Source organism: Antennarius striatus, chromosome 1 (genome assembly GCF_040054535.1).
Source record: "Antennarius striatus isolate MH-2024 chromosome 1, ASM4005453v1, whole genome shotgun sequence".
In the NCBI taxonomy this organism is placed as follows: domain Eukaryota; kingdom Metazoa; phylum Chordata; class Actinopteri; order Lophiiformes; family Antennariidae; genus Antennarius; species Antennarius striatus.
In genome coordinates, this window is record NC_090776.1 from 29,260,335 (window position 1) to 29,287,264 (window position 26,930).

The following is a 26,930-nucleotide window of genomic DNA, read 5'->3' on the forward strand; positions in this document are numbered from 1 at the left end:
GCTGGTATCAGGTATCAGAGAGGGGGTACTTGATGAGCATCAGAGATCAGAGCTGAGTAAATTCCTCATTGGGAGCGAAGCGCCTACCTGTGCGAGATCCACACGTCGTTCTCCCCGATGCCCCCTTGCTGATCGCCATGTCCTCCTCCGTGCAGACGGAGCCGGTGGGGGGGCAGCAGCAGCAGCAGAGGGCTCTCCGTGTGTGTGGGCTGCAGCTATCCTTAGCTCCTCTGCGTGGAGCGAGCAGCAGCCCCGCCGGTGCCGCCGATCATCCCGTGTCCGCTGCACCCGCTCGGATGTCGGGGCAGAAACAGAAGAGGGGCTGGGGCTCAAATGTTAAACATTCCCAAAAGGAGAGATCACATGAGCCATGTTAGTGATATTCACCTCAGATATCGACCATTCAAAGCGCGATCTTCCTCCTCCTCCTCCTCCTCCTCCTGGTTGTGGGCTGTGCTGCTCCGGATCCGGATCCGGGTTCCGCTCCTCAAGCCGCGGCTTTCCCGGCGAGCGCAGCGGGGGGACCCCTGCGGAAAGGAGCTGTCCAGGTGCTGAAGCCTCTCCGCCGACAAACACAGGGCCACACACAGACGAGCTTCAGCCGAACGCCATCAGAACATTGACGTTTTCGCACCGGGAGCCGACAGGAGCCCCCCCCCCGATGGACGGGGTGACATTTGCTTCGCTCCGGTCACGACGTGTCGGTCCAGAAACGTTGGCCGCGCTTCAGAGGCTGGGAGTCCGTCAGCTCAGGGCGAGGGGCGCCTCACATCTCTATGGTCCTACGTCTGGTAGGTCGTCCCTCTCATCCATCACCAGCATTTTTATGGTCTCCCAAAATAATATAAATACTATGGGAATATAACCCGTCTTTACAGCAATTGGTTTAACCGTTTGTCATTCATCGGAATTAGGCCGTCGATGGTTAAAGCGCACATCAATCAATTCCAGGCGTCGCTCCTTCGGCTGAAGGCGCCGCGGCCGCTGCGGATCTCATAGGCGGAGGGTTCGGCTGTCGGTGTGCGCAAGGGACGACGAGAGGAGGCGGTGTGGAGGAACGGCAGGGGACCCGTCCCTACAAACCGCCCATTTGGACTCAAGAAGTAAAGGGTGTTTAAAAGTAGCATTCAGGAAACAAATGCAGTTTTTTTTCGCCTCCTGAATTGTTATTTATTGAGGAAAAAAAAAAAAAAAAAGAGAACAGATATGTTTTGGCACAGAGAAAAGTGCATGAAGCAAGCTTTTGTACAGTGAGCAACGAACACCAACTTCAAATACAGTTTAGTTTTTCCTCTCTGAGAACTACAGAGGACATCTGTGTGTGTGTGTGTGTGTGTGTGTGTGTGTGTGTGTGTGTGTGTGTGTGTGTGTGTACAATGTACGAAGGAAGTCTTTTAAAATAAAAGTAAAATTACTTCTTGAAAGCCATCCGTCCTTACAGCAGTCCTCACTGCAGTGTGTAAATAAAGGCTGAACTTAAACATGTAACAGAAATGATTTATAACAAATAGGTATACTGTACACTGCAAATTGCACCTTCGTCATCTGAATAATTTTCCTCAGGAGGAAACAGCAAGACTTCATTCAATGACAAGGCGATCTGGAAGCATTATTTTCTGACGGGTTATAGTCTACTATAAACTATATTTAGCCGGTCTTACAAATGTGCAACATAGTACTTTTTCTTATTATTAATCAATTTTGCAAAGGTCCTACTAACATTACTACCTCTACAGGTACCAAATCTAATTTTCCAATTAACATTTTTCCAGATTTGCAGTCACCAGTTCCTAAATTAAATCATTCCCAAAGGGAAACAACTCTAAAGTGAAATGGGGATTTCCTAATACTGTCACTTACAAAGCCAATGGGGCAGTTTCTTCTGCTTTATACCCGTTAAACTGTGAAGGGCTGAAGAGTTATCGCCATCAGCTGGGAGTAGGTAACAAGAGACATGACCTCACAAAGTTGAAAAAAGGGGCCCTGTTACATTCTGATTTCTTTCCCAGTGAGTAATCTAACAAAGGTTTACAGATATCTTGGAAAGCTTAATTATTTTTTAATATCAAAGAAAAAAATCAACGTAATAAAGTGTGACCCCCACGTAACAAGGTCGAGGACTCAAATGAGCATTACCTTAACTATGTGGATTATTAAGAAGAGGGACAACACTCCTGTCACATGAAGAAAAAGTGCCTGCACTGAATCAACAACCACAAGATCTGTGGAACTCACAAGTGTATATAATTTACTCACCTGCAAAGCAAACATACATGGAGGTTGGTGTCAGACGGACAGATATGTCCCGAATGTGTGTGAAACATGATGGAAATATAAACACATTTTACAAGCCTGCTCCCTCTCATTTGTAGTAAATGACCGTTAGATCGGTCTTTGTTTTTTTAACCCTGTGAAACGCACAACTTTTTAAATGCGACTACTTTTAAGCGCACAGTCTGCAAGAAATAATATTTCTCAAAAGATGCAATTACCCTGATGGTTAAAGGGATCGCTTTCCTGCTTTAGGAGCAGAAATGGTGACAGCAACAATCTGAGGTTTTATTTGAGTTACATAAGGTACCGATTGCTTCTGGTCCCTAGCAGCTGTTGCAAACAGGAGCATGAAGGTTGTGTTTCCGTTTCCCGTTTGTCTCTGTGGCTCGACTGATCAGCCAAGATGAACCAGAGTCATGACTGTAGTGTACTGGTGCTGCAGGCTGTCTGTGTTGTTGTCACACAGGGTGTAGTCATCTTTAATGATCCTGTCGCAGCCAATCTCACCGTTCCCAAACAAGCCGAAGAGCGGAGTGTTGGGGAACACCTTGTGAAAGGCGTCCGCTTCGACATTCATCAGGTTGTTGTAGTAGCTCTGGCCTCTCCCAACGCAGGCAAACATGAACCCTAGGGTGTTCCTCTCTGGAATTTTGGCTGCTTTTAGCCGCCTAATCGTAGCTTCAGCTGCCTTCGGGTTGCTGATGTCTTGGTCCAAGAGTACAGACGCTCCCTGAACCTTGGAACCACTGAGGGCAAGACCCACCACACCGTATGCCCCCTGGCTACAGCTGCAATATGAGAAATCATGGGAGAACGAGAATGAGACTGCGACTTTAGTAATTGTTGTGCAGTGAAATTAAAACAAGGAGGTCAGGGTACCCAGAACCTGACCAGAAGTACACCAATCAAATAGCATGTGAAAAGCCCTCATCATACGCAACCTTAAGGAATCAAAGGGAAATCAGTTTTGGAATACGAGTATTATTCTTGTCAGTAGAGGACGTTAACTCACCAGCGTCTGGTAGGAGAGAAGACACTTTCTACGAGCCCTCCTGCGATGATAGCTTTGCTTTTGGCCAGAGGCTCCAGGATCTGTCTGAGGAAGCGTGGTCCTCCACATTTATAGGCTTCATAAACGAATAAGAGGACCACACGCAGCTCTGGGTTGTCAACTAGTCCTGCAGAAAAAAAAATTACAACAAATATTAATACAAGATCAAGTACTGCACTCCTGTTCAGATTACCGAACAAGTGATCCTACACTCACCTGCTTCTTTCAAAGCCGTTGGGGAAATGGACCTATTGCAAAAATGAAAGGGCTTGATGTGAACCCCTTCAATACTGGGGAACATGATTGCAAAGCCAGCCTCCCCCTCCTGGTACTCCTGTGGATGGCTGGAGCAGGAGCCACTGGGAGTCACTGCGCAGAGGGGAAGAAACTCTATTATAGGTGACAACTAACATAATTACTGTTAAATGCAGTTAAAATATACAAATAAGCAAAAATGAATAAGATGCAAATTATCAGGTCTAAAAGTACTTTCATAAGATTCTCTCAAACGTTTTTGAGGTATGGACAGACCAATCCTTGCTATGTAACTCTAAGGGTAACTCTACAAAATCTCCCCCTTTGCAATGGAACTGGAATGGAACATTTTTCCCAAACAAAAGATATTGTAATATGTAAACGTAGCTAGAGCAGCGGTGGAACCCATTACAGTCATCCTTGCTGGATTCCATTTAGAGCTAATGTTACAGGGTCTTATGTACTACCGTGACTTATACTGAGATGTTTCAATAGTAATGGTACTGTTATTTTTAGTAACACCTGTGCTTTCCCATAGTGGAAAAGTCAAAGTTGTGCTATAAAAAGGCTGACAGAATCATTTCATGTTTCTTTTTTGTCTGGAATGAGCAATTTCCTGGAGTCAGCATCTAGTGGCCATTAAATGAACTGCAGCTGAGGGCACTTGATGGTATCACTGGAAGGTTTTCACTGGGTAGGGAATAATTTAACAATGAAAACATAGATTGTGGTAACATTAGCCACCAGTAAGCATCAGCCTAGTTTCCAAACAACCAAAACTACAGCTTCAGAGAAACCAGGCTGCCCAATGAACGTCAAACACATGTGACATGATTTCACTGCCCGTTTCCTTTTACAGCCCCATAAGACAGATGGCCTAATTCACCCCTAACACGACTGCACCTTCTCATTTATATCAGTTATTTCTTTTCCCAAGCTAAGTCCTCAGTGTGAAACTGAACTTGTACATTACAGAAATACATTATGAGCTAATGCATTCACCACGAGTTATACAGAAATATTATGTCTACTCGTATCACCAGTCATCTTTTTAATACTGTGCAAACCCATTATTAACACGCATAAATAATTTGTTGTAATCTACGTCTTATGGCAGGTCCAGAGATCCGAACTAATCCAATCAAATATTTCATTCATTTGAATTAGATGAGCGAGGCGACCCCTGGATGACCCTCCACTGCAATATCACAAAGTGAGTGTTATCACAAACAGCTGAGGCTGCCATTAAACCTGATGAACGATGGAAGCCTGGTAAGGCATCATTTTTCAGAGGGAACATGGCTGATTGAGAATCGCTTTTCAGCAGGGTTGTGATTATGTGGAGGAATGGGGTGCACAGCACCCGGCAGACTAGGCCATCTATCAGACAGAGAGGCGAAAAGGTGCCCGCAACCAATGGCGCTTTCCAACGGAGCAGCAGCAGGGAGGATTAATACTTGCATTCCTCTCATAAAACACTCTATTTCTACTGTTTTCCAGGAAGCTCTGGCTAACAGAGAAACTCTAATCCTGATGCTGTTCAACCTGGAAACTGTATTTACAAGTTGTGTAACTAACACATAATACTTAAAACAGCAACTCAGGAAGGTCCCATTTTTGTATACTTGCCATTAATGGTCTCTAAATGTTTTTTTCAAATGTGAGAAAATATTTCACAAAGGATTTCTACAAAGAATTTTTTATTGAGGAATAAATTCCTTTGATTTTGATCAAAAAGAGTTTGATCAATCAGAAGCTATTGGTGATTTTTGGAAAAAAAGAAAAAATTGTTTTCAAACTGTATTGTCTCCTGTCTCAATCGAAACATAAAGCCTAAGACCATCCCAGTAGACTGATATTTGGCTACCAGTAGATTTATTGGTATTTATTTGCCAGATGATCAGAACTTTGGCAGCTGAAGGAACACTTACAGACTATTCCCGGTGTGGCGATGCCCATGATGCTGCAACCTTTAGGGAAGAGCAGTTCCAGTTTTTCAACTGTGTCCAAACTGTGGCGACTCCTTTTTGCTTCAGAACAGTTAAGACATAAAGCGTTAAAATGAAATTTCAGTTTATGTACTTTTAATTTGTAAGATCACTAAGCATATATTAGTGGAAAAATAATTGTGACATTCTGTACAACCATCACATCAAAAATATATCTTTCTGAGCAAATGAACCTTTAAATTAATCCTTGATTTGTAAGATAAACTTCACATTGACTGTCACTTTGTATTGATGTATTTACTTATGAGACAATGCCTGTTTTTAATAGCTGATAGCATTTTATATGGGTACATTTATATGAGTGTATATATGTGTACTAATTATTTAATCCAAGCACCTGTCGCTATTCGCTCACTACCCACTGGATTTGAAATACTGTGTGTCATTTGAGTTGAAATTTTCTAAGCCAGTAGTTGAGCCACCTAATAGCATATATATTGCTGACATATAGAGTATATACCATATATATTTTGTGGATAAAGATTAACTGATAAATTTTCGTTTATACTGATTCAATCACATGCTTGACATAAAATGTGAGTGAAACACAGATTAGGAAAAGTTTCTGCACATATATATATATACATACATTATTGGGTATTTATGTCATATTAACACAACATAATACTGCATTATGCCCTATTACTCGATACAAACCTTTACTTTGTCTGCACCAGTAGGTATGCCCATTGAAGGCTTCGCAGTCAACCATTGCCAGAACCGTTTTGGGCAGGAGAAATACTTTCTGAAAATAATCCCAATAAAGGTGCAGGTGTTAACACGTAGTTTAAAAATGTGTTTGAACAAATGACAGCATAACAACATTCCATGTGTTGAAAGTCACTCATTTTACATCTGACAAGCACAGGGTAAGGGTGCAAAAGAACTGTGGAATTTTCAGTAAATAAATTGGATTTGGATCCAGCGCTACAGGTGATCCCATATGACAAAATCAGCATTTGCTCTTTTTTGTGTGTGTACAGGCTCAATCATGTGAAAGGGCTCATGTGGCTGGCATTCTAAAGTCTATTTTAATTATATGATGTAATTAACTGCTATTGCTTAATTTTACATTTTTTGAAAGTCTATTTGCTTTGTGTCATGTCATGTGAATAGAACAGAATCCCTTTAGCATCATCATACACAAGTGCACAACAAAATCTTTAAAACTCGCAGTGCAAAAAACTCAGGTGCAAGGAACAACCATAAAAACTGAACACACATGCAAGAAACAAGCAATTATAGAAATATATTTACAATGAGCCATTAAGAGTGTAGGAATGTACTGTGCAGCAGTGTTCAGGATACTGTCATCTTAGTCCCACATCAGCATCAGCTTTTGTGTCATAAAGCTGATGCTGATGGAGAGAATGCAATGTTTTAGGTATGTAATGAAAACTATGTGATAAATTTAACATTTTCTCAAGCCTTAGTCCAGCTGTAGTCATGACAGAGGAACGTAAAGTTCTCCCATCGGCCTAATTCTACAGTAACTTGCAAATAATCATTTTAAGGCTATTACCTATATGCATAATAAACAACTTAGATCTGTTTTGTTTTGGAAATGTTACACATCAGTACCCCCACCCCCCTGCACTGAACAGATGTCCTTGTTCTGACCCCTTGGCTCCATGTGAGTACATTGATGTACCTCAACCTCTTCCGCCAGGATGCTGCAGAGAGCATGGACCTCCTCTGTGCTGGACGGCCCGCGGGCCGACACACAGGCCAGCTGCTGCTGTGTCCTCAACACTCTGCGGGCACAGTTTCTCCACAGTCTGCAGACACTGAGGACACACACAAAGACGTGCAACTTGACTAACTTGGCAGGAACTTGTCAGGGGAGTTCGCTAACTTTAAGATTTCTGTCAAACATAACCAAGAAACGAAAACAATTACTTGTGCAGTTGGAGAAGTGCCTTTTAAACCTGCACTGTATCTGTGTGCAGCTTGACTTCCACTCGACAGTGTCGGCTAGCTAACACACAAACATGTCGGGTTACCTTGCGATCCGAAGAAGCGACTTCGTTGGGACGAACATCAAAATTCGCTCAACCACCTCGGCAACGTTGCTGAGTACATACGAGGCTTTACTGTCTAGAAAAACAAGGTTAAAATCTGGATTTTCACACATATTTCCTTCTCCAGTCGTGGGTTTCCCCGAGCAGCTACGAACTTTCACCTTTGCGCTGCTGTTGTGACGTCACACGACAATACACCGCCCCCTGCGGCGAGGAAGAGTCATTGCTCCGTTGTGACAGGATGAAGTCAGAGGATACTGTAGGTAGGCATTGGAGGATGTGTGCGCTCTACTCAAGACATCTACTTCATTTATTGAGGCATATTTTGACCAAAAAGATAAAAACGTTTCATTTTTCAGTGATATTAATGCAATTTTTTCTCTCATTATGTGTTTTTTCCCCCCTCACATACAAGTTACTCTTGGGAAATGTCCACAGACAATACCAGTGATGAGCTGACAAAAGTACACAGTGCATCATTTTAGCACATTGTAGTAAAGTTGAACTGTACATACTGCTTAATGCATCTAAACTGTCTTCTACAGGATCTGGCGCATTCAAGTCAAATTTCACAACATTGTAAAAATAAGTGTGATGTTAGCCAATGTTTATCTCAGTACTATATTGTGTTGTGCTTTTCAGTACACATGGAATTTCCAATGCAAACAGTTACTTTGCTTTGCTTACATAGAGTTGCAAGTAAACTCTTCAAAGAAGTGACCAGAGGAACATGCAACAACTGGGGCGGCAGTAGCTCAGTCTGCCAAGTCTGACAGTGACTGAAGTAGTGGGAGGTGGCGGTTCACCTTCTGAGCAGTGCTGAGGTGCCCTTGAGCAAGACGCAGTCCCCTTTATAAGATTCATTGGAGGCACACCACCAAGGAGCTGCCTGCCACTGCCTCTCCATCACCTGAATGCCCACAGGCCCCTTGTGCGTGTGTGTGTGTGTGTGTGTGTGTGTGTGTGTGTGTGTTACAGGCCTATACCCACTATAGATATGCATGCAACTAAAACCCAGTGTGTGTGGAGTGTGGACTAATAATTTCCCTACAGGGATCGATAAAGTTCAAATTTTAAAAACAGCAGAAGTACATTTTAATTTATACAGCCATTTATTAATGATCTTTACATTTCCAAGATAAAATGGGCGAGAAAAAATCAAACATCTCAGTTCCACAAAATGAAAAGAAAAGTGAGAGGGTGTGCAAACATTTTTCATTTAGCTGAACAGTTTGTACAAGCAACTGGGTTAAGAATTTCTTCCTTGCCAAATGGTTAGTGTGATTTATAATGGATTAATGTTTATAATCCAAATCAAAAGACAATTTTACAAAAGTACACATAATAAAAGTCCCTTTCGTATAACCTTTGCTTAACATATGGCTTTGATCATGATGATTATGTGCGGTATTCTTCCCTCCCAAAGTGCAAATGGTCCCAACATATACAGGTACACCTATTAACGATACAGTGAGTCCTTACCGACCTTTGATTCGTGTAACAGAAACATCCAGTTTAACTGTAGCTCACCTAAGCCAACTGTGTTCCCTTCATAGAGCTCATTTCTTCAGCATGACAATGTGAGCACCAGACATATTCGATGCAGATGAGGCAGCGTGTGGAGAGGAACAGAGCGGCTCAGACATTAAACATCTCCATGAGTGTTTGATCCAGTTTCACCTGTGCAGTCCTGCACTCCTCTTTAGAAACTGAGAGTTTATCTGTTAATACAGCATTGGATTAGTTCAAAAGGAGGGGAATAAGAAAAATTATATGGACAAAATTCACCCATTAGTGCTATGCAAATGGTGGATATTGTTCTAAAACATTACAAGTGTGGGAAGCATCTCTTACATAGTCAAGTACAATACTGTAGGAAATTCCTGTTAAATATTAAACTCATGTTATAGACAAGGCTGTATTCTAGAGTTTGAGTTGAGAACAGTAAATTGCTATTTGCCATGTACTTGATTTGTTACCTCAAAACAAATCAGCACTAAAATATACTGTTAAAATATACTGGTGTTAACTTTCTTGCACCTCCTGGGGGACAACCAAGACAAGATATCCATCCATCGGGCACATTCTGGGGGTACCCCCATGTCTCCTCCCAGGTGGACGTGAGAGGAAAACTTCAAGAAGCATCCTAATCTAATGTCTGAACAATCTTGAATGACACTTTTGGACAAAAAGGGCTGGGGCTCTATTGTGAGCCCCCATGTGAACATACATGTGCTCTTCAGACTACTGCTGAGGCGGAGCCCAGACAACCGATGGAAGAAGCTCCTTCTAGCCGCTCGTATCTGCAATTGACTTCTGTCTGTAATTACCCAGAGCTCATGATCATTGGTCAGGGCTTGAAGATGGACAGTAAATCAGGAATTTTCTCCACCAGTTCTTTGCACACAGATAGTCCTGTACAAAACTGCCACAAATCATTTTTTTGCCAGGAGTTTGGTTTCAGAACCAGTGCTCTATGCAGACGTGAGCCAAACTACATCTAGTTGGGAGCATTTCACTTCTGGAGATGGCGGTATTTCCTAACTTTGGGATCAGTCGACCAGGAGTCAGCACATCTAGGTCCGCTCCACTATTCAAGCACACAATATCTGTAAAATTCATCACTGCAGGTGGTGCACCATTAGGGTAGTAGTTCTCTTTAGCCAAACACGATGGATCAAGACCCAGACACCAGATGTTCACTGGTGAGCTCTCCTGCCTCGGATGGCTCTAGACAGGAGCCTCCGTTTCCTCATTCTGAGCTACACATCCTTTGTGGACAAATCGTACAGGGAAACTTTTTCTGGTACCCTCCCCTGAGACCAATTTACATTGGTAGACGTTTCCACAATGCAGCCCAGGATCACAGGGATACAAACTTCACTTTTTTTAAAAAAGGTGGAGCTTTTTCTTTTCTAGCACCTATAATGTAATATCCACGTGAAGTAGTAATGTAGCTGACGCAGACACAAAACGTCAAATACAGACGTGTTGCAGATAACCGGCTCTGACTGCAGTACATTAAGATACGTTAAAACTAAAATAATGTGTAATTTGGTTGTCAGCTCATACGGGAGAGTGATTTTAGGATTGATTTTCCCCAGGTATCAGCATCATTACCAGTCTTTAGAGTCCATGAACAGCGCCATGTGAATCTCAGTTACACAGCTACGCTACAGCCTTGTCGATAACTGAGATCAATTTTAAAAATTCATTCCACAAGATTTTGCAACCTGAGCTATGTGAAACTGCAGTTTGAGCATGCATCATGTCAAAAAAACACAAATTTGTTGAAAGCATTTCTTGGATTGAGTGACAGAAAGTTGTCTATACCCTATATGACAGCATTAGACAATATTCCTGCACATTTGAGCATCAGGAGAATGAAAGTGTCAGAGGCTATTCCACTTTAAGCCTCGTTTAAAGCTACTCTCAGTTCATTGGTCAGAAGACGGTTTTTCTCAAGCTGCTTGTATAGATGGTCTGGACAGTCAGAAAGCAGATGAGAGAACAGGGAGGAAAAACAGAGGGTTAGTACAGCAGACAAGAGTTAGTGCTGCTAAAGATAATCACAAGAGTGAGATTGCATTGAAAGTGTTGACTGGTGCTCCTTGGACATAGAAAACAGTACTCATTTGTTCTTTTGGTTGCATTTATACTTGATGTAATGTTTGGAATCAGAACAGTGGTTGTTTATGCATTTGTTATGGGAATGATATAGAAAAAGCCTGTACAAAATGACCGATTAGACCCAGCAGGTATTGGTTCATGAAGGTTCATTTCATCAAGCTGTTACTACGTTATTCTAATTCAAAACCAAAATATGTTATTGAATATTAGTTTGTGATGGTAGAATTTATTAATATCCTAATATGGCTATTACAAGGGACAGGCTTCTCGAACAGAAAACGGAACAGTGAATGTGAGGAGCTTTAGTTTATTCAAAAGCTACTCAAACAAACAAAAAGAAAAGAAAAGAAAAAACAAATGAAACATAGAAGACAAATCAAAAAAAGATGCGACAAATGGAAATGAAGAAACATGGCAGGAGAAAGGGGAAGGAGCTGGCATAGATGGAAGAGTTTATTTTACAGAAAGCATGAAGTCTGTATGAGCGATGAACAAATGGATGGTGGCAGCGACAGCCCAATGTGCAGAGGTATGAGAAACAAGACAGGAGGCAGAAAGTCGGGCTGCCCTGCACTGGAGTGGGATGATGGCGCTCAGCCAGCTTCTGAGGGGAGGGCTGTAAAGATTTAGCTGTGAAAAAGAGGAAAAAGAAAATAAAAATGGAGGAATAGAAGATAAATAACATGCAAACCCAAAGCAGAACCAAAAGGAGGGAGGATGCAGGACTGATCAGAAAAGTGAAAAGGAAGTTCATGAAAAAAAAAAAAAAAGACTTGTCGTGAGAAACTAAAACGACTAACGCTACGACTAAATACAGTTAGTAGCTACCGATGTCAAAAGGTTGGAAAAATATAGCAAAAGAAACTCGCCAAAAATAAATCTGTTTGATGCACACACACACACACAAATATCAACCAAGCAGTGGAGGGCATCTAAACACACAGAAGAACCCCGTGTATGTTAACAGCGGTAAGGGGCATTGAGATCTAAGGCACAGAGCAGAAAAAGTAAGTGGCGAGTTACATGGAAGTCATGTCGTTGAGGGCGTGGTCCAGCTCCTCGCTGATGGCCTTGTACTTCAGTTTCTGGGCATACAGCTCATCTATTGTGTGGTAATTAATATGAGGCGGTAGATGAAGGATTTGGAATACAATAAGAGGACAACAGAAAAATAGTCAGAGAACAGAAGTGGAAAAGAAAATGCAAATAGAGAAACTGAAATAAAAAGGCAGGACAGGAATAGGGAGTGCACGTGGAGGAGCAGCTGATGTTGTGTCACATTCCTTAGGAGTCACACAGAGACTGTCTCAGATGTTCCATGACTGTAGGAGGAGGGCTAGGTACTGAACTGGCCTTGAACAGTCACTACACCAGCATGCCAAACAGCACTATGGTCAGAAATGTCAATGCCAGCAGAAAAAATATCACAGCGAGCTGTGGGGGATCACCATTTTGTTTCTTCCCCCGCCAAAAGACAAATAACAGTACCGTTTACAGCCCTGACACTTGTTTAATTCCCTCCTGACTAAATGAGAAAAACATCAAAAAGTAACAGTCTTTTTCCCAGCTTTTTGTTCCTCTTATATGACCAAATGTTTCATTTCTGATAGGCTGTAAGAAACCTATTTTTGTGGCATCTTGCCAAATATCAACTGCCTTATACAGGGACAATGTGTACTTATTCCTATTTATGCTAAACATTTTCTATTGACTAATAAAAATAAAAAGTCAAGCAGAACAGATCCATACCCTCAAGGTCATCAATGGTCTTCTCAAGCTTGGCGACAGATCTCTCAGCGAACTCGGCACGGGTCTCCGCCTGAGGAGTGATACAGCAAAACATCAGCCATTCACATTAAAAGGTTACGTTACCAACTAGAGCTCCACAGGACATTTAACACTTAGGTGCTGTATTAAAAACAGAACACTAGTCAGCATACTAAATTCAAGAACAAATCAAAATACAAAGTCAAAACTGGTGTGTAGCACATGGTTGCTTCATGTGCTACACACCACCAGACTTATTGTGGTGTCTGTAAACCTTTGTTTAGCTCACCTCCTTCAGCTTGTCTGTGAGAACCTTGATCTCCTCCTCATATTTGTCCTCCTTCTGTGAGTACTGTGGTCACACACAAAGGCCCGAGTTCAGTAAGTATACAAAGACAAAGTACAAACCGAACAATATTTTTACGGTCATTTAAATATTCATTCTGAATACTGGTGATATTGTTACCTTCTCTGCCTGGGCCTCGAGAGACTTCAGGTTGTTCTGCACAGTTTTCAGCTCCTCCTCAAGCTCTGAGCATTTGCTATTGAATTAAAGGTTTGAACATGTAAAAAGATTCCAAAGACCAAGAAAATATAATAAAAACCTTTATGAAATGTCATGACTTGAGTAAAGTGAGGGATGTTTTTACCTTTCAGACAGCTCAGCACGCTCTTCTGTACGTTCCAAGTCACTCTCAATGATCACCAGCTTACGGGCCACCTGGAGACACAACACACATGCTTAGCCACATGCTAACTTGGTATATGTAGCTGAAGTCTGACAATTGCACCGACTTCAGCTTTTCACGAAAGTCCAAGAGTGTAGAAAATGCTAAACTCATTGGAAACCTAGAAACCTGCCTCTTCATATTTGCGATCAGCCTCCTCTGCAATGTGTTTGGCCTCTTTCAACTGGATCTCCTGCAGCTCCATCTTCTCCTCATCCTTCATTGCCCTGTTCTCAATGACCTTCATGCCTCTAAGGGAGAGAAAATGGTATGTCAGGTGAGTCACGAGTGCCAGGTCTACCAGCAAGCTTAAATGCTCCTGCAATTCCCACTTGGCAGACTGAGACGAGAACACAAAGAGTGAATGCCGCTGCACAGCATCATGGGGAATCTAAACAACCTCACGAAAGAGGTGTGCCGTCTTGTTTACTATTGATCACAAACTATACTGCTCCAATTCTAAAGAAACCTGAATATATGAAACGGAGTCAACTACAGCAATGAGAATGAATCATGCTATGAAACAAATCGCTTAAGAAAAGTACTTGGTGCAATATGACCAAGTCATCGGCACAACAAAATATTAGAAGTTAGTACAAAAACGCCTACTATAACGCCTACTATAAGGCGCACCGTCTGCAGCGACGTGCGGTGAGATTCACGGCGGTGAGACACCGACGTTAAAGTCAGTTCTAGGAGTAAAAACAGCGTCACATTTGCCAGTAATTTATCAGCCTGACATTGAAAACTGGTTAAAAAATTGTTTATGCAGCAAATAGCTGCACCTCACCTCTGACTGGACTACCGATCGATTGAAACAATAATTAATAAACGAAGATGAACGTCGGAGCTTAAATATCTGTTTCAAAGTTCAGATCAGGAAATGATCCGCCCTGTTCGAACTGAGTGGTCCACTTGTAATGAATTCAACCAGTTTTTAATGTCAGGTTTTTTAATATGGTGTATTTTGCCAGAGTGGCAAATACGCCACTTTGTCTGGCTCTTACCTCCGAGAACCTCACCACACGTCAGAGATCTATAGAAATAAAATTTAATTTGACTATGTTTTTAGATAATTTTGTACTCCAGTATTTTGTAGTACTTTTATCAGCAGCTAAGGAAAAAACCCAAGAGATTTGACTTGATGAGGCTCAGAATGTCTCATTGACATAACAACAGGGTCATTCACAGCTGATTAAAGGAACTCAGTCATGAATGCTCCACCTAGTGGACGGATAGCGCAACTACAGCCACTAGTTTTTCAAATCATTTCAATTTTTTAAATTATATACGCCTTATAATCCGGTGCGCCTTATATATGGAATAAATTATAAAAGAAACAATTCATTAAAGGTGCGCCTTATAATCCAGTGCGCCTTATAGTGCAGAAATACTGTAAATGAGGAATGGATTCTCTCAGATCTCAATATCCTGTTGTAATCGTGTGACTCTTTCAGAGGAAGAAATAATGCGGACAACTGAAAAACATCACAAAACGTGAGGTTCTCTGTACATTCAGGAGGCTTTGGGGGATCGTTCTCCAGGTGTGCCCACCTCTCGCTCTCATCAGCAGCCTTCTCTGCCTCCTCCAGCTTGGTCAGAGCCGTGGCCAGACGCTCCTGAGCGCGGTCCAGCTCCTCCTCCACCAGCTGGATGCGTCTGTTCAGGGAAGCGACATCACCCTCAGCCTGGGGGGGGGGACAACACCACAATCATAGTCAAATCAGGTTCACTGGGATAGCTGGTAATACTGGACTGTTTTAGCCATTCCAAGCAAAAACAGGAGTAATGGAGGCTCTTCTTCCACACAAGCCGTGAAAAAATGAGTGACATCCTCCACGGAACACGTGATAGTGATGTCATTTACAGAAGACTATTTATGCACCTGTCCTTTTTTCGTGCCTCAGAAAAAATTAGGTGTAATTCACAAACAATCGTGATTGTTGAAGCGTCACAGAGCAGCAGGTGGACCGCTGCGGGGCCGCTGCGGGGCTGCTGCGGGGCTGCTGCGGGGCGGCTGCGGGGCGGCTGCGGGGCCGCTGCACCGTCACCGCCCGCGGCGGGTGGAGCCCTGCCCTCTCCTTCCACCACCTTTTATTCACAGATTCTTTCAAATATGTCCGACGCCGTCTTGATGCCTGCCCGTGTCGGGGGCACCAGCCGCCTCCGTCCGGGCCTAGCAGCCACGCTTTTTGACCAGATTTACGACTTACGCCGCCGCCAGTCTGGGGACTAATTGCATCAAACCATTAGCGGCTTACCGTTTCCTTCGCACTCCTCTCCCGGTTCAGATCCCGCTGCAGTAGCGATGCCCGGTCCTCCGCCGCATCGGCCTGCTCTTGCAACGACTTGATTTTCTTTTTCACAGCTTCCAGAGAGCTACCGGCCATTTTTTCCCCCCTTTTATGTATTTGTCTGGGCTAAGCTAGTCCCCTGGCTGTGAGCGGGCCTCCTCCACGCAGACACACGGTAGAAGATGCGGCGCGTTTGATCCCTGCCCCCACCGCCCTTAATCAACTGCTGATGAGGATTGGAAGGTGCCAACTACCCCGGAAGTACCGACTCTCTATTCATAAAACACCTCCGTCTAATAAATTAACAATATATGTATTGCATGTGTTTCTTTGGTCTTTTAAATTAATTACGTGATATTTTTTTGTACATATTAGCAGCTATGAATGTGTTAAATTTAAGGGGATGATTTTGGAGCATCCCCTACTCGGGAGTTGAGCTAACCCAATCAAAATCACAGCCCCGGACACACAATGACAGCTACGCTCATTCACTGCTGCGACGTCAACAAGTGTGTTCACAATCTGATGAATACATTATTATTATTATTATTATTATTATTATTATTATTATTATTATTATTATTATTATTGTTATCTATGTCACGGGTTAATTTGATTAATAGATTTAGATGCAAGATTTTTTAATATAATAGTTTTGATTTTTTTATTTTATTTTTTACATTAAGAGGATTCGTATTAATGAACAATTTGAATACTCTCAAAAGAATCTGGATGCACCTGATAGTTGGACGTTGGGCCTTGGGGAAGATTTGTGTTGGACTGAAAGCCATTATGGTTACACTTTTCATTTATTCACTTTATCAGCTGTTGTCCAGTTCTATTTCATCCTGAGTACTCCATGTGTTTATTTTTTTGCTTCAAGTACACAAATTCTATTTCAATCAGCTAAAATAAGTCCTTGTTATTTTGTGTTTGTGTATTGACCAACTCCATCTCAATTATATCCTGATTTCATGTGAATTTGTTTTAGATTCAAAACAAGCATTAATGTGTTTACGGTTTGTGTGAAGTGTGTCAATTAGCAAAGCTCTATATTATATTTCTGCAAACCATACAAAGTTCCTCAAAATGTATAGAAGTTGTAGTTTTAATACAACTTATCAAGTAAGCAAATGTCTTTGCAGCTACATTTTAGTTTTCTTTTCAATTCATTAACAAATTACAGTCAACAGAGAATCAATAATGTTAATTTGAAGAATAAGTTGAATATTTAAGATACAATATTTACAATGTTGTGTTATTGCCATAGCAATGTTTTTTTTAAGATTGTGATGAAATCAATGAGGTGTTATAGGCATAAAATCAAATCAAACAACCTGGTAAATTTATCATGATCAAGTTCAACAAGTGAAAAAAGATCAGCCACAAATCTGCCAAGGATTTTACAAGGAAACCGTGCTCATAAAAAGAACTGAAACCCTACACGGCTCTCAGATTTGTTCAAATGTGGAATGTGCTCATAGGCCAGTGAGCTGTGACCTTACCATATGCAGCACATGAGCTAAATATACCTATCCATATTTCATCTTATACATTTCATAGACCTCCATAATTATGTATTGCATAATATTAGAGTAACTCTGTTTAGTTGGTGTTATTTTGTTTCACTAGGGTTTGATGGTTTACAGGGTTTCCCTGGTTTCATCATTAGACCAAGGTGGCCTGAGGCTTCTCCACCACCTTATGTTGCTGTCAGCCTGCACTTACATCTGTGGCTTTCTTTTCAGCCAGCTCCAGTTTCTCCTGAGCATCCTTCAGGGCTTCAGAGTACTTGTCCAACTCATCCTCGGTGGCCTTCAGCTTCTTCTGCAGCGCTACCAGGTCATCCTCCAGCTTGGACACAGAGAAGGAAGCAGAAATTTACTTACACGTATAAAACAGACATCAGATTCACAGCATCAGCATCATATCAACATAGCTATGAACATGATAAATACACAACCTACGCTACACAATGGACCATGTATCGGCCATCTAGAAATGCCGTTTTTCTAGGCTATTAGAAAATGTTTATTGATATGACATTTAAATGATTAGGAATGTAAAACGTTCTAAGGAACTTCATACAGTGAAATATTGAAAATATGAGTAGTTGCTTTTTTTCTTAGGTCAGTTTAATTCTATACAAATTAGGCGTGAATCACACTCATTGTGCAGGAGTCGTGCAGCTCCAGGCGCACGGCGCCTCTGGCGCACAATGGCACCGTGCGTCTGGAGCGAACGCGCTCCTCTCCGGACGCCGACCTGTTTGCTTCTGTCCTCAGCTGCCTTCTTGTCTGACTCGGCCTGCTCAGCTCTGTCCATGGCATTTTCCTTGTCGAGCTTGAGCATCTGCATCTTCTTCTTGATGGCATCCATGGCTGCTTAGTGTCGGGGGGGGGGGGTGTCCGTGTAAAGCAAAAACAAACGAAACTGAATGAAAGGACAGGAGCGTCCAAACCACACTGAACGTCAAGCTGGAGTGGGAGCTCCTCTGGGCTGTAGTGACACAAATATGTAGTTTGGCGGTGCAGTTACTGGATACCCGATACTTTTTTGGAAACAAATGCAGCTGCTCGCCAACGCAGGGGCAATCTTTTTTCTGGATCTGTCCGGTGATTCGCTGTTCCGTGACATTTGACTACTTCTTTGACTATACATGGGGAATGGGCGTCAGTGGGGGCAACACTCCTCACACTTAAAGATGTCTCTACTCCAGTTTCCACCCGCCTCAAAGCGACAAGCAAGAGGTGTCAGAACGGTATCAGCTCCTCTGATGGGGGTTGTATGGGAAAACACAATTATTAATTATTATATTGACATTAGAAAACAACCCAGAAACTACATCTGAGAATGATTTAATTATCATTTGCCAGTTATTTTACATTTTTCTCATCTGTCTGTGTCAAAATGAAGGATGTCAGATACTCCTCATGCCCTGAGAACCACTAAACAATTGTGTCAGTATTAAATGTAAATGCACAACAGTCCCATCTGACTGGGTAACACCCTGTCACATTAGCCAGTATGGCTCGTTTGTCTTTCTGGGTTCACCCCTCACACAGCATAGTTCAGCATCCGAGCCATCAGACAGGCTTTGCTGCCCGAGGGTTGAGTTATATCATGAAGCCCATCCAATTGTTCTGCCATTTAACACATGCCTGAGAGTTCAGTCTCAAATGGGCCGCAGTGGACGTTGTGGTGTGTGCAGCTGCAGATTCACATGTGTTTACTTTTCAACAGCCCCCCCCCCCCTCCAAACCACTTGTGTCATTGTGGTCAGGGCTGGTGGAGTGATACTTTTCTGGCTACTGCACTAGTTGAGATTTGTACTCGATGCAGAAATTGAACATTTGGAATTGGAATATCACAAATTGCATTTTAATGAGTGAAATGTCGATGGATTATGATAATTGTTTAGATCTTCTGTACACAGGCGTTGACTACTACTATGTGCTTCTATATAAAAACAGTCTTGCTGTCCATAAGGCAACAGCTCAACTGATAACTTTAGTCATGATTAGGGACCTCTAGTCTTTTGTGTCGAGCCTTTCTTCCCTGTCCCTATTTCTGTTTTGTTGGGATCTTGGTGCACAGGGAGCACCTGCTTGATTCTGTCCAAAGCCCCCACAGCCATTCCCACCCTCACTGAGTCGTTAAGAAAAGGTATTTTAGTTTTTTGTCCCATCAGATGAGTTACTGTGTCATTGCCTTTGCAAAAGGAATTGGGAAAGAGGCAGAAACAAGAAGCAGTCTGAATGAAGAAATCACTCCAAAACCTCTTCATTCTTTTATTTATTTCAAATAATCACATCAGCGATCAACTGTGCAATTGCTTCTTGGTTTGATCAGTTGAAGAAAAAAATTTCGACTTTATATTTTATCTATTCTGGGAATTTTTACTCCTATTTTCTATCCCTTTGGTGGTCTGGCATAATGTCCTCCCTGTGGAGCTTTTTTAAGGCAGTCAGCTGTCACTACGTTGTCATCCACCATGTGTTGAGTGCACTCTCAAGTAGCCAGTCAAACATGCCGGTCATATCCAGAGATCAGAGCGGCTCATGCTTCCATCCATGTCACCCTCACACCTTTGTGACCAGAGAGACGTGGCCACGATTAAAGATTTAGTCACATTATTTATGATACTTCTACTTGGAGCTAACATGTGATCTTGCGATTCTCCTCCTAATACCATTACACATGAATATCCATGGTAAACACCACCTTCAGCTGATCATTTCCACAATTTAATAAATGTTGGAGAATGTGTTTTATTAGGTGTTAAACTTATTTCCTGTGATATCTTTATTTCAAATAATTGTCTATAAAAGATCCTTGTGTGTTTTGAAGATCTTCAAAAACTGATTTCTATAATTTGACCATTGCGTGTTGAAAGTTATGTGTGAATTGCTGGTTTATTATAATAAAGAACTCTAAAAACGGTACTCTATTTGTTTTTGAGACTCAGCAAAGTCAGTGGTCTCTTCTGTATTTAACTGCCTGTTTGTGCCAATTTCTTAAGAAACTCAACATTTGTCAGCTCAAATAGTAAAAATACAGTATATTGAAACTGTAGTGAGAAAGGTTCCTCCCAGATGTGTTAAAGCTGTTGGGTGAGCACACAAAAGCATGAGTATGGGGAGGATTTCATTTTCAATGTTGAAAGTATGGAGAAGCACTAATACTGGTGCTGCTACTGAGCAAACTCTCAGTCAAGCTCACAAATACTCACCTACATTCGTCCTCTATCAGCTGCTTGTCCACATTAAATTCAGTGCCCTCTGCCTTTTACCATGGTGCTGGTTGTCTCCCCCACAGCCAGGCTTGTGTGAGAAAGCCTCTTATTACAAGTAAGATTCAGTAGATGCTGGAACGTGTCCAAGAGCCAATTAGATTTAGACCACTTTGTGTACAAGAGTGTATTTTGCTGAAGTTTACAGAATGAACTTCAGTGGAATGTGGCAGAAAAAAAGTATTCAGAGTCAAAAGAGGTGATGGGCGCACCCGTGACTCTGACGCCCCAAATTTTAGTGCCAGACAAATTTAGCATACGTTTGAGTTCGTAGCATAGACTCTGAATAGTGTCATGTTCAGTGCTGACTCAGAAATACCATCATGTCCCAACACTCACATACAGGAGACACTCGCCTTTTATTCAGTGGGACTCTAGAGCTTGTGTAGTTCTGTGTTCTGTCATAGCTGCTGCTCAAAGTATGTCTGAAGATGTGACACAGGAAGTAAAATTGGTTGCTTTTTAAAACTATCCACCTGCTACAATTTGACTTTGTTCATTTCACTTCCCAGTATGAAGGCTGTAGGAGCTGCCTTCGGATCACGTCTTTCAGAAGCTATTTTGTAGCTGAGAGTGGGAGGCGTCAGCTCACCTCCCGAACAATGCCGAGGCACCCTTGAGACACATTTAAGACATGACATCATCTGTAAAAATGTTACAGCATCAATTTCTCAATTTGCTCTGGTACGACCCTTTAAGAAGCCAAAAAGTTCTAATTTCTTATTTTAGAGGGGGGCTCTGTATCAAAGTTTTGGAGACTTGAGTTTCAGCTTTCGTGCTTCAGAATGCAAATACTTTCTGTTGTAACAAATTGCTCTTGCAAATAAGTATTAATGTAATTAATATTGTGCTTTAAATCAAAATGACAAAATGTCCCAGCTCATTTCTATATAGTGTGTACAGTACTTAAAAGGCTTGATGGGTGCAATATTGGGTATTTGGATGATAAAATATCAGTGAAGGGTAGACTCTTTCAAAGGCCACATTCATCAATCTAAAATGTCTTTTTCTGTTGCTTCTTACAGTCAAAGTTTGAGTTGTGACATTTTTGGGGTCTTGTACAGTTTCACCCACAATTGTGCCATGTATAAAAAAAATGCCAGAAAAATGAGGATATGAGGGAAGATTAAATCAATGTACACATATTGTGTTTGCTTCACAAATGATTACCAAAGGAAAATTGACACAAAAATACAATGAAATGCTTTATTTTCAGTGAATACAAAAAATACTTTTGAGGCCAGATAAATATCTTTTCCATCATAGGTTGTCACGTATCTTTATTGTTCGAACTTCATAATTTTATTTATGATAAGGGAGGACAAAAAAAAAAAAAAGAAGAAGAAAACTTCAATTTACTCCACATTAAAATGCGTCACAACATCTTAATGCTGACAGAGATATCGAAACGTTATGAAATGTCATCACATTTAGGTTTCATAGAATTTTTTAAAAGCACAAGAAAAAAAATACATCCATAAAATTTCAGTGACTTCATAGCATACAATAAAGCAGTTGACCAACCCAAACCTCCAGTCTGTTGTAGTTAGAAGCACTGTGGTGCATGCCCACGGAATGCAGTACAAAAATGTGTTCATATATAACATACATACTTATATATACGGATGGTAGATTTTAAACTGTAACACATTTTTTGGACTAGCAGACAGTTCTTCTGTCATCCCCAAAAGGCCTTACATGTGGCAGAGAGCATTAAAGACATTTAAAGAGGGATGCAGTCGATTAAGCACTTTAAAGGACGCCAACATGAACCTTCTGTCCCACATTTGCTTGTGCAGTACCTTCTAGTGACATTGAGGTGAAGCTATCACTCAAGCAGACCAGACAATATATGGGCTACAGACTAAGGCACTAATAATAGCAACACTACAGACATAGCTGATGGGTAGTGGGAATCACACACACACACACGCACACACAAATATTAATGTGATGGTCAGTATTAAACTGTTTGTGGAGGTTAGAATCACTCACTATATCCTCTAAAGAAAGGTTGTGGCTGTATAAACAGAGATTCAGCTGCAGCAAAAAGCCATGCATTTCCACAGCAGGACCTACTCTTGTAATATAAGGTAGTTATTGAAACACAGGCCATTCAGTAAGAAACACTACAACTAAACTCAATGAACATAAGATTCCTTGATTGTGGCAAGCAGTATAATTTAGTCAAGTTGCATCGAGCAGCCTGAGAATGAAAGAAAATTTCCGGTGATTAGCATTGCAGTCACTTTAGTTTTAGTTCACTTGCTTTAACATGAATTTTTATGCATTTTATTCACAAGATTTTGCAGTATTGGAGGTGAAGTGACTCAAGATCAATTATTTGCAAAGATTTTGTTTTGCTGGGGAGAAGAAAAAAAAAAGAAAGACAAAAGTTAATTTGCAGGGGAATAATAACCGTCGCATAAAGAGGCGACTGTGCAGCATTCAGTTGATTGAAGACGTCTAAAAGTGTTTGGCTTTTTGTCACACAAATTAAGAACACCTGCAATCAACCTGCACACCTTCACGCACCATTAAACACGTTATCATCTCCTACAGGAGGCCGTTTGCACAGTTGAAGGTAAATCACTACTGCCCCCTCAAGCACCATCGGGGCTATTGCATAATCTTCAAATTGTACTAGAGTACTGAAGGGCTTAACAGGAATTAAGAAATAAAAATAAAGGTAAATATTATGTTTCTACCCCTCTCTACTAAAAATACTTGTAATAAATATGCCTCCTATGGTAATATGTCAGGTAGTTTGTGGTGACATTCACATTTTACGACTGGATGGGTGCTCTTTATGTGTCCATCATGTCAAACAATCTACTTTTGAGTTTTGCTTCAGCCTTAAGAGACATTTCCCCGTATAGAAATAATCAATACTGGCATCAAAATAATGATGAGAAAGAAAGCAGAGACACTTGTATAAGTGTCTCAATGTACAGCAACATGCAAAGACTCTCCCTTCTTTCATGAGCGGGTAACTGACCAATGAATTAACGACATGCAGTGTGATTTAAACAGATGCTAAGGTGCTAAATTGGAGCAAAATGACAACAGTCACACAAATATCAGAATATTAGTCGTGTTTGTGACGCTGCAGCTAAACAGCTGTATGACAACTGCTATACAATCAGTTCTTCACCTTCAAATGATGTGAAACAAAGCAGAAATTTGGAAAACAACGAAAGAAACCGTAGCTTATGGACAAACATAAGAGTGTATGCTGAATGATTCGCCAAAAAGCACATCACATTCTGGTTCCGATTGCTGGAATAAAAGTAGCTATGCTTTACTCGTGAGGACAAAAGAGCCGTTTTTCAGTCGAATCAATACGATCGAGTTGTTTTCAGGAGGCAGTCACTTCATACAGAAGTATTTACAACATACTGACGATCGTTGTCATGTGACCTCAGCTGTTTTCTGCTGACCTTACTGCTTTAAGTCAGTCACAACACATCTGAAGGCGCTGTAGCCATATAGTTGTTCGCCTGCGCCATTGTAAAGGACACACAGTGACTCATTAACACACAGGTGTCCTTCGTGATGCTCACGGAGACGTAATGTGTCTGTCTGAATGGCTAGTTGTTGTCCTCTCGCAGTTCGCTGGGCAGGAACTTGTACTGCTGCTGTCTGATCTGAGCAAGTTTCTTCCTGGCTTCTTCCAGTTCTCTTTCCTTCCTCAACATTTCCTCTTGGGCTGCGATGATCTGGACAAAACAATCGAATAATTAAATTATATTTAGTGAATCAATGATATTTGTAGGGAGCGGCTAAAGGGCAGTTTTCAAAAAGAATGCTTTTGTTCAAAGTTGTACATCTTTGAGTAAATGCTCATAAATTATTTATATATTTTTTACCATCCATTAATATTTCCTTTATAGTTGGACTATTTCTGTACATTTGCTAGCCTGAGAATAATTGCTTGAATAATAAAGTCCTTGCAGCGACGTTTTTTCAACAGCTGTGAATGTACAGGTTTAGATGGTAGCTAAACAGGATTGGGAGTTCTATTTCATCAAAATTAGACCTGATAATGGAGGCGAATCCTGGTGTTCGATGCTGTTCATCATTCTCACCTGCGCTATTCCACCCACAAACTTGTTCTTGACCACCACGTTGTCATCGTCTGCTTTGTCAAACGCTGCTTTTTGAGCGGCCCGCACCAGGTTGTCTGACGCCTTCTTTACTGCGTTTCCAGCGATCTATTGGAAGCGTAGATGCGTCGAGAACAACAAATAGCCACATGAGACAGAATAAAACTTTTGTGCTAAAGTTGACACAGAACCAAGTCATGTAGAGCAGAACAGAAGCAAACTCCTTTCTGTACCTGCAGTCTCCTCATGGCTTCAGAGTCCTGGTCAGCCTTCACCTTACAGGCCACCAGTAGCTGGGCGGTGGAGGCAGCCACCTGTTTGGCTGAAGAGATGAGCTTCTCCTCACTTGCATGGCCTTGTACCGAAGCGTTGGCGGCTTCACACAGGCTGCTGGTCGCTGCTGCCACCATACGGGCCTGGCAGAGGAAGACGATTAAACGTCATGGCAGCAAAGTAGCATGTCAGATGTAGATATTTCAGAGAATTCATGCATCATAATCAGGCATTATATCATGCATTTTTCTCGCATCCCTACTCACTACACACTTACTGCGGAGATAAGCCCCTGGGACCACTGTCCGTCGTCCACTGCGTTGGCAGGGATGAGGCCCACTTTGCCCTGGGCCACCAGCTCTCTCTGGGCAGCTGAGGCTGATTTGACCAACGCGCTGGTGGCGGCGGCGATGGACTTGGCTGCCTCAAGGATCTGCTCTTCAAAGTTCAGTGTCTCATCTGCTTGCTGAGAAGGAAAGAGACCAGTCATTCACAGAGAATGTTAAGACTAAATACTTTTTTTTTCCCAGTACCAGTAGGATTCAAAGAGAATTTTTAAATTGGAATTTTTTAAAAAGTTAGGTTAGAATAAATTTTCCCCATCAAGACTGAAAAGCTTGGTGATTAAGAGGAAAAAAGAAAGCTTCATGTAGCTGGAAAACAGCATCTTTTAAAAAAAAAAAAAAAACCCAAACAAGCTGCAACAGCAGATAAGGAGGACACCCAATCACAGCCAGCCTCTACAAGCATACACACATTCAAACATAAACACAATCACACCACAAGTCTGTAGACAGAGCGGGACACTGTAGGAATATGTTTGATATATAGTTGGGATTGAATAACAACCTAATATATCAAACATATCAGACAGAGCCCTGCAGAGAAGGCCTCCGTTGGTGGGGGCGGGCAGGGAGGGAGGGAGGGGAAGGGTTAACTGGGAGCCAGAGGACATAGAGGGGGATATATAGAAGGGGATATAATGTGAGGGGGGGGTAGCAGTATAAACTAAGTCTACCAGCTCAATGGGCATGGGAATCCCACATGAGGGTGTACTGTAATGTTGCTATGGGGTTAAATATAAGACACACTGTTCAGGTGTGGATTTCCAACTGAGGTCATAGAAATTGCGATGGGAATGTTAAAACAGCGAAGAGACGACAGAAGACAGAGAACACCCTGTGAAGTGAGACGTCACGCAAACACACAACAGAAAGTAGATGCAGAGAACAATGAGGAAAGCAAATGAAGAGTCCCGCTGAGGCACGACACAAGAAGGAACTAAAAGGATTAAAAATTTAAAAGTTGAACCTGAAAATCTCCCACAAGTACAGAGGATTGGTTATATTATAAAATGTTCTACCGAGTGTAATCTACAACCTAGGAATTAAAAGATGAACCGCTTAATTTAATTAAGCATTTCATTTTTTGAAAATGAAATGCTCATTTTTGATTTTGATCCACGAAAGACAAGAAAACAAGATGTAAATAATCAAGAGTATCGACGTAAACGCAGTTTGAGGTTCTTGACTTTTCTTAGCCCCCTTACACTTTTATTATTTTTTCAGAGGAAAATACTGCACTAAATAAAAAGTTGTTTTTTTTTTACAGCAGAAGTTATTGGTTATTTTTAAAATGAAGATTCTATTTTTAAAAGTTTGCAGGAACCTCTTTGCCACAGGATTCTTACTTTAAGTCATGATGTGTCTCAAAGAGGTGAAATTATCCAA

At 41.5% G+C, this 26,930-nt stretch overlaps 3 protein-coding genes across 9 annotated transcripts in view; all 3 read right to left on the reverse strand.

Annotated features, from left to right (window-relative positions):
• Window positions 1–1,129: 1,129 nt before the first annotated feature.
• On the reverse strand, window positions 1,130–7,759 carry fbxo22 (F-box protein 22). The gene is made up of 7 exons (XM_068305115.1): window positions 7,593–7,759; window positions 7,241–7,376; window positions 6,247–6,334; window positions 5,512–5,610; window positions 3,542–3,694; window positions 3,287–3,452; window positions 1,130–3,062 (listed from the first exon to the last, which is right to left on the reverse strand). The coding sequence occupies exons 1-7, from the start codon at window positions 7,721–7,723 to the stop codon at window positions 2,669–2,671; spliced, it is 1,167 nt and encodes a 388-aa protein (XP_068161216.1). The 5' UTR covers window positions 7,724–7,759; the 3' UTR covers window positions 1,130–2,668.
• Window positions 7,760–8,723: 964 nt separating this feature from the next.
• On the reverse strand, window positions 8,724–18,528 carry LOC137588245 (tropomyosin alpha-1 chain-like). Of its 7 annotated transcripts, XM_068305322.1 has the most exons (10): window positions 18,295–18,526; window positions 17,758–17,883; window positions 15,290–15,423; window positions 13,869–13,986; window positions 13,658–13,728; window positions 13,474–13,549; window positions 13,297–13,359; window positions 12,990–13,059; window positions 12,264–12,342; window positions 11,698–11,870 (listed from the first exon to the last, which is right to left on the reverse strand). In XM_068305322.1, exons 1-10 carry the CDS (start codon window positions 18,406–18,408, stop codon window positions 11,867–11,869), a joined length of 855 nt encoding a protein of 284 aa, XP_068161423.1. In that variant the 5' UTR covers window positions 18,409–18,526; the 3' UTR covers window positions 11,698–11,866. The 7 variants fall into 7 exon arrangements, with proteins under 7 accessions (XP_068161509.1, XP_068161664.1, XP_068161746.1 ...); XM_068305408.1 differs by lacking the exons at window positions 11,698–11,870; window positions 12,264–12,342 and adding an exon at window positions 8,724–9,331 and having other exon boundaries at window positions 18,295–18,528; XM_068305483.1 differs by lacking the exons at window positions 17,758–17,883; window positions 18,295–18,526 and adding an exon at window positions 15,997–16,230.
• Window positions 18,529–22,013: 3,485 nt separating this feature from the next.
• The window catches only part of tln2a (talin 2a), a 67,907-nt gene continuing 62,990 nt past the window's right edge, over window positions 22,014–26,930 (reverse strand). The window contains exons 55-58 of the mRNA XM_068335008.1: window positions 25,478–25,666; window positions 25,161–25,343; window positions 24,910–25,035; window positions 22,014–24,540 (exon numbers count right to left, since the gene is read on the reverse strand). Coding sequence (XP_068191109.1) covers window positions 24,412–24,540; window positions 24,910–25,035; window positions 25,161–25,343; window positions 25,478–25,666 — 627 coding nt within the window. The 3' untranslated portion in view covers window positions 22,014–24,411. The remainder of the gene's footprint in view (window positions 24,541–24,909; window positions 25,036–25,160; window positions 25,344–25,477; window positions 25,667–26,930) is intronic.